We start from the raw sequence: 7,149 nt of genomic DNA, 5'->3' as shown, positions 1-7,149 counted from the left end.
TAATGAATTCGACACCCATCATCTCATTACTGGAAGTTGGACTTCTCTTTCTGATGAAAGGTTTTTCGTTCGTCATCACATATTGAACTTTGTTATACTTAAACTGTCAAAAAGAATTATGCTTAATGTTTACTCCAATCAAAATACCAATGCATGATTACCCTCTATTATCTATCTTATCTCTTTTAGTTTGACGTTGGATCAAAACTTTCCGCTGAATTTGGTTCAACATGTGTAGACGGCAAGGGATTAGAAGGAAGAGCACACACACCTCGAAGCCTACATGTGCATCATATAAGTGTGGTCCTTGGTGTGCCAAAGCACCATGCAATGAATAAAACAGACTGCTTCTACAAAATAACTGTGTAGAACACACTAAAAGGAGCAGCCATGTTATTCGACCCTTTTATTTATTGCAAGTGCAATTCTAATTTGCACTTGTTACCTAAGCCTTTGGCAAGTTATGTACCTGAGACCAGATTGTTGTTGAATTAAGTGTTTGCCTCTGTTATTTCTATGACTCAAGAATATGAAATTGAACTTTTGTGGCATTGAGCAAACTATGTATGTGAGACCATATACCCATTGTATCATTTTAAGATAGCAATTTTTTACAAGGACAATTCATGCCCACTATTACAAACTTCGGTATATATTTTGAAAGAAACATTGTCCTTATTTTCAACAAGCATTATAAAGGTTCCAAAGTATTGCCAGATTGCTAAGCACTTATTTGCAAATAACTCCGCGGGAGGTACTAGCACTAGGATGGAAAGACCGCCATTGTCCCTTGTTGCTAGCCTGCCACGGTGGCATTAATCACTGGTTCACTTAAAACATGAGTTAGTGGATTTTGTGATGAGAGTGAGCGGTATAGAAGGGTAAATTCACTGGTTTTTTGCTTCAAGAGTTAATAACGGCATGTATCAGTTGCATGTCCAATAATGGACATCATTTTTTTGTTTAGTGAAAATGCACAACATTCAGTTGTAATGGCTCAAGAGACACCGGATCTGCCTTCTTGGCTCGGGGGCATCACGAACAGTGCACGCCTCCTTCCCCGTGATGATGGTGGTGGATCAGTAGGAACACGAGGGATGGGGCAAGGGGGGAGGGGATCAGGGTGGAGCGCGGGGCGGTTGGCGGAGTACAGTGTGAGCCGAGTGTCATTCGGTTTTAAAAGAAAGGGCTCGAGCAAGAATTGTCCTGTTACGGCAGGAAACCGAGCAGGAAGGAGAGGGTTCGGAAGGAAAATGAAATGCGCGTTGTGGGATGGGTTTCTTGTATTGGGCTTGCGTGTTGAAGATAACATGACAGATAGTCCAACAACCACATATTCTCCAACATATGAGTTGGATTTGGGAAGTCCGGACAGTTTGAACATGCCTAGAGATAGGGAGAAATGAGCTTCAACCTTGAAAATGATCTTAATAATTTATTAGATTCATTTATATATATTATAGTCCATAACAACACACGGGCATTTTACTAGTGGTCCATGCGGTGGACTATTGCAAACATGCAGTGTAACGCAGATGTGTTGAGGTGTTCCAAAATGTAAGAAGCAAAAGTCTGCAAAGTACTACCTCTGTTCGGAAATACTTGTTGTAGAAATGGATAAAAATAGATGTATTTAGAATTATAAAATATGTCTACATACATTCATTTATCTGACAAGTATTTCCGGACGAAGGGAGTAAAAAAGAAAATCGAGACCAACACAACTAGCCCTTGGCAGCATATTTTTATATACTCGGCCCCAAATATTCATGTGATTAATCAACTCTGGCTCCAGGCGAGTTGCCCAAGAGTCTCGCCCTACAGCTCGCGTCCTGTGTCCCGGGGGCAGCATCTTCTGCCTCCGCCCCCGTGTCGGTCATGCCGAACAGACTGCCCATCTCCTCCAGCGTCCGGCCGCGCGTCTCCGGGAGACAGGTGAAGAAGAACACCCACGCGAGAACGGCGACGCCGGCGTAGAGGAAGAAGGTTCCGCCGAGCGTGATGGCGCCGGACATTGAGAGGAAGGTCATGGACATGACGCCGCTCACCACACGGTTGCCGGCCGCCCCGACCGCGAAGCCCAGCGCGCGCACCCGCAGCGGCAATATCTCCGTGGTGTACACGCCCAACACGGGCCCGAGGCCGATGGAGAAGGATGACACGTAGGCCAGGACGGACGCCACGCACAGGCCGACCGCCCACGGGATCCTCGCGTCCGGGTTCCGATCCACGACGGTGAGGCCCGTCGCGAGGCCGACGAGCGAGACGATCATGCCGCCGGTGCTGCATAGCAGCAGCGGCCGCCGGCCGACGCGGTCGAGGAGGAACATGGCGACCAGGATAACGAGCGTCTTGGCGACGCCCATGGCGCAGGTGGCGGCCAGGAGTTGGTCGTCGCCGGTGATGCCGGCGCTCTCGAACACGCGCGGGCTGTAGAGCACCACGGAGTCGGAGCCCGTCAACTGCTGGAAGAAGAAGAGGCCGAGCGCCGTGAGCAGTATTCGCCGCATGGGAGGGGTCGGCGACACGATGAGCTCTCTCCACACCTGCTTCTCCTCACCGCCTCTCTTCCTGGGCACGACGACCACGTCGCCGTCGAGGTCGTCTGGGATTCCGGCAGCGGTCTTGATGTCAGCGAGGCGCTCCTCGGCCTCCTCCGGCGTGTCGGCGATCTTCTCCAGCACGATCCTCGCGTCCGCGAGGCGGCCTTTCATGACGAGCCACCGGGGAGACTCCGGCATGCCGGACAGCAGGAGGGCAAGAAGGACGGATGGCACCGCGCCAATGCCGAGCATGAAGCGCCAGCCGATGTGGAGCGGGAGGCGAGCGAAGGCGTAGTTGGAGACGTAGCCGAGGAGGATACCAAGGTTGATGAAGACCTCCGTGAAGGACACGAGGAAGCCGCGCGCCGACGCCGGGGCGATCTCAGCCGTGTACAGGGGCGCGATCACGATGGCGTAGCCCACGCCGATGCCAGCCACGAAGCGACCAAGCATGAGCATGGTGTAGCCGCTGGCGAAGCCCATGAGCAAGGCACCAGCAAAGAAGAAGGCGGCGACAAAGATCACCGTGAAGCGGCGGCCGATCCAGTCGGACGTCCTGCCGGCGGCGAAGGAGCCGAGGATGGAGTAGATGCTCAGGATGCCCATCAGGATCTCCACCTGCACGTCCGTGATCTCGAGGTCTTTCTGGATGTACAGCGACGCCCCGCTCATCACACCGATGTCTGCATGCGGCCATGAAAGGAACAGTTCATGCAGCAGTCATCATCGCTGGTAGACACGAGACAGAATCAGACGACGAGGTGATAATGTCAGCATGTGTACCGTAGCCGAGGACGATGGAGGCCATGGAGGCGACGACGGCGCAGGTGGAGGCATACTTGATGTTGCCCTTCTTCATCTGGGGTTCGACTGCCTCTGGGAGCCCATCAGAAGCCATCGGGAACGCTACTCTTCTCTGCTCTGTCCTTACAGAGGGATGCCACTCAAGATGGCAATGGGGCCCCGAAACCCGTGTCCCCGTGGGTTTTTACCCTATTAGGGGACGGGGATGGACATCTTTTCATCCGGCGGGGCTGTTGTTGGGCACATTATACAACCCGACACGTTTCATGGGTTTACACCCGTTTCGGTAGTCCCCGAACCCGAAACCCGGCAATACCTGCGAAATTACATTATTTTTTTACCACCGTAGTCATCTTACCCCCTAAATCTTAGAGGCCTTGATGTGTTCACAAGATTGGATAAGAAACAAATATAAAGGTGTGTCTTTCTTTACATACATCATAAAGTTTATCATTATCTTGCTGCAATGTTTCATAAGATGTTCATTACTACTTATTTGATTCTCATAGATGCTGACAATGAATAAGGACAAAGCTTTTGGAGTTGTCTTCAAGACATTCAAGAGGGAATGCAGGTGAAGTACAGGTACTTGCAAATTTCATATACTAATCTGCATATTTTTCTCATGTTTAACTTTAGCTTGAGCGAATTTTGATCTTCCCTAGGACTTGGCACTTTGATTTGGCATTGGAAGATTTGAAGATGGTCGTTTGGAGGCTTGGAGATGTGAAAGATGCCATAATGATTCCAACTTTAAAGTGATTTGTGAACTATAAGTTCTATTTCAGAACTTATATAGCTGTTGAATCATCTACTATTGTTTTTTGTTGAAATTTACTCAAGTTATGCTGCTGAAATGTGCTTGTTTTGCTGCTGAAATGTTATTCTTTGTCGCCACTATGTTTGTTTAAATATTTTGATTTTATCGTGGGTTACCCGTGGGTTCCCCGAAACCCGATGGGTTTAGGGGACGGGCAGAAAACTAGCCCCGCACACGGTGATGGGGACGGGGACGGGTTTACGATTTTCTCGTGGGGATGGGTTTGGGAAGGCAAAACCCGATGGGTTTCGTCCCCGTTGCCATCTTGAGATGCCACTGACCATGGTCTACTGATTGATAAAGTTTGTTTCCTAATTAAACATGAGAGATGGTGGAGCTTGACATGATGGATGGGTGAGGACGTTTTCCTTGTTTACTATATATGTTTCTGCGTGCAAGCAAGTTCATAAATCCTGACCTTGTTGGATTTCTTAATTTCCATGATACTATCTCCAGGACCTTTTTATACTACATTTAATCGACGATTAAGGCATCTTTTGGTATGCGCTCTAGTCATCCTATTGACCATTTGATCAACCAACTATCTGATTATTGTTATTTTTCAAATAGGCTCAAATGTATGATTGTTTCAGCACATGGCCACAGCTGGCAGCGTAAGCTTCATCAGTTAGTGCATTAGGCGAATGATGGTACCAAGGTGCACCTGCTGCAACAAATTTTCTATTGCCATCTCTGATGACATAGTATGCGGAGCCTACCCACCTTCCCGGTGAAACATCCACGTTAACTTTGAGCTCCTGCCGGTGGTCTTTGCCAAAGAGGGCGATGTATAATCATATAGAACTTGTTTTTCAAGGAAATTGCACAAATGCACAAATTTTGAGGCTGAAGTAATCCAAAACCACAATTGCAGGGGAATTCTAACATAAAACCGCAACTCTGTACTCTGGGACTAATTGATAACAAAATAACAAATTTCCAAAAAAATGGTCGCCGATTCTAAAAATGCTCGCCAATTCAAAAAATTATTTAAAAAATGTGCACAATTTTAAAAAAATGTTTGCAAATAGTATAAAATGTTCAAGAATTCAAAAAATGGTCTTGATTTTTGAAAATGTTCGAAATTTTGTAAAAGTTTCACAAATTTGAAATTTTTCATGATTTCAAGTACGTGCAAGAGTTTAGAAAAGTTCATAATTTGAAAATGTGTTCATGATTTCTCAAAATTGAAAGTGATAGTGTATCTCGGTGATGCAGCAAATTTTGGTCATGGCCATTGGAGATTATTATGTTTATTCTCCCGTTGCAACGCACGTGCCCTTTTGCTAGCAAATAAAAACTGTCGGTTAAACACAAATCTGATGGTCTGGCCCACTAGTCATACACACAGAGTAGTGGAGAGCTAATTTTTAGAGCTCGGCTTGAGTTGAGCCCAGCGGACCTCCCTGCATCTCTCCCCGAGTTCGTCAACTCAGCCCCCCGGCTCCATTCTCCCTGATGCAATCCTCACTGACCTCGAAAAAGCGGTGGACAGGTGGGAGACATGGCCGGCAAGCGCAAACATAGCTTACACACACTCTATTGTAGATAAAATTACAATGTCTATAAACCAACTCCAAGTGCAACAAAGAAAATAAAATAGTCTGTTGGGCAACAACACAATCACTCCGAATAAAAGAAAGAATAAGAAAGGCGACCAAGTGGTTGGAAGATCCGAGACTCTGAGGCGAGGCGAGGCAACGCGCTACTACAGTCATCGTATCCCCATCTTCCTAGATAGCGGGTGCCAATGCTGCAAAATGGCCTGGAATTTGAATATATAGTTAGAGGCTTGCCGTAAAAACATCCGCCCAGTCAACATCTTGTTGCGTGTCGCCCAAAGGGTCCACTCCAATGTCGCGAACACTAACTAGAAGATGTTTCTAGAGGGCTCACTCCAATGCCGCGAACACTAACCAGAAGATGTTGTAGAAAGCGTTGTTACCGCCCAGAGGGTCCACTCCAATATTTATTGGAAATATGCCCTAGAGGCAATAATAAAATGGTTATTATTATATTTCCTTGTTCATGATAATTGTCTATTGTTCATGCTATAATTGTATTAACCGAAAACCGTAATACATGTGTGAATACATAGACCACAACATGTCCCTAGTGAGCCTCTAGTTGACTAGCTCGTTAATCAATAGATGGTTATGGTTTCCTGACCATGGACATTGAATGTCATTGATAACGGGATCACATCATTAGGAGAATGATGTGATGGACAAGACCCAATCCTAAGCATAACACAAGATCGCGTAGTTCGTTTGCTAGAGCTTTTCTAATGTCAAGTATCTTTTCCTTAGACCATGAGATTGTGCAACTCCCGTATGCCTGTAGGAGTGCTTTGGGTGTATCAAACGTCACAACGTAACTGGGTGACTATAAAGGTGCACTACAGGTATCTCCGAAAGTGTCTGTCGGGTTGGCACAAATCGAGATTGGGATTTGTCACTCCGTATGATGGAGAGGTATCTCTGGGCCCACTCGATAATGTATCATCATAATGAGCTCAATGTGACTAAGGAGTTAGTCCACGTGATCATGCGTTACGGAACGAGTAAAGAGACTTGCCGGCAACAAGATTGAATGAGGTATGGGGATACCGATGATCGAATCTCGGGCAAGTAACATACCGATGGACAAAGGAAATTGTATACGGGATTGATTGAATCCCCGACATCGTGGTTCATCCGATGAGATCATCGCGGAACATGTGGGAACCAATACGGGTATCCAGATCCCGCTATTGGTTATTGGCCAGAGATATGTCTCGGTCATGTCTGCATGGTTCCCGAACCCGTAGGGTCTACACACTTAAGGTTAGGTGATGCTAGAGTTGTTATGGGAAATTGCATGTGGTTACCGAAAGTTGTTCGGAGTCCCGGATGAGATACCAGATGTCACGAGGAATTCCAGAATGGTCCGGAGGTGAAGTTTATATATGGGAAGTCTAGTTTCAGTCGCCGGAATAGTTTC

At 46.8% G+C, this 7,149-nt stretch overlaps 1 protein-coding gene across 1 annotated transcript; it reads right to left on the bottom strand.

The window, feature by feature from the left end:
- Positions 1-1,564: 1,564 nt before the first annotated feature.
- LOC123049092 (putative polyol transporter 2) lies at positions 1,565-3,441 on the bottom strand. The gene is made up of 2 exons (XM_044472081.1): positions 3,327-3,441; positions 1,565-3,226 (listed from the first exon to the last, which is right to left on the bottom strand). The coding sequence occupies exons 1-2, from the start codon at positions 3,439-3,441 to the stop codon at positions 1,776-1,778; spliced, it is 1,566 nt and encodes a 521-aa protein (XP_044328016.1). The 3' UTR covers positions 1,565-1,775.
- Positions 3,442-7,149: the final 3,708 nt, after the last annotated feature.

The sequence above is a fragment of the Triticum aestivum genome, chromosome 2D (assembly GCF_018294505.1).
Source record: "Triticum aestivum cultivar Chinese Spring chromosome 2D, IWGSC CS RefSeq v2.1, whole genome shotgun sequence".
Lineage (NCBI taxonomy): Eukaryota > Viridiplantae > Streptophyta > Magnoliopsida > Poales > Poaceae > Triticum > Triticum aestivum.
This window is presented reverse-complemented; position numbering and strand designations above follow the sequence as displayed.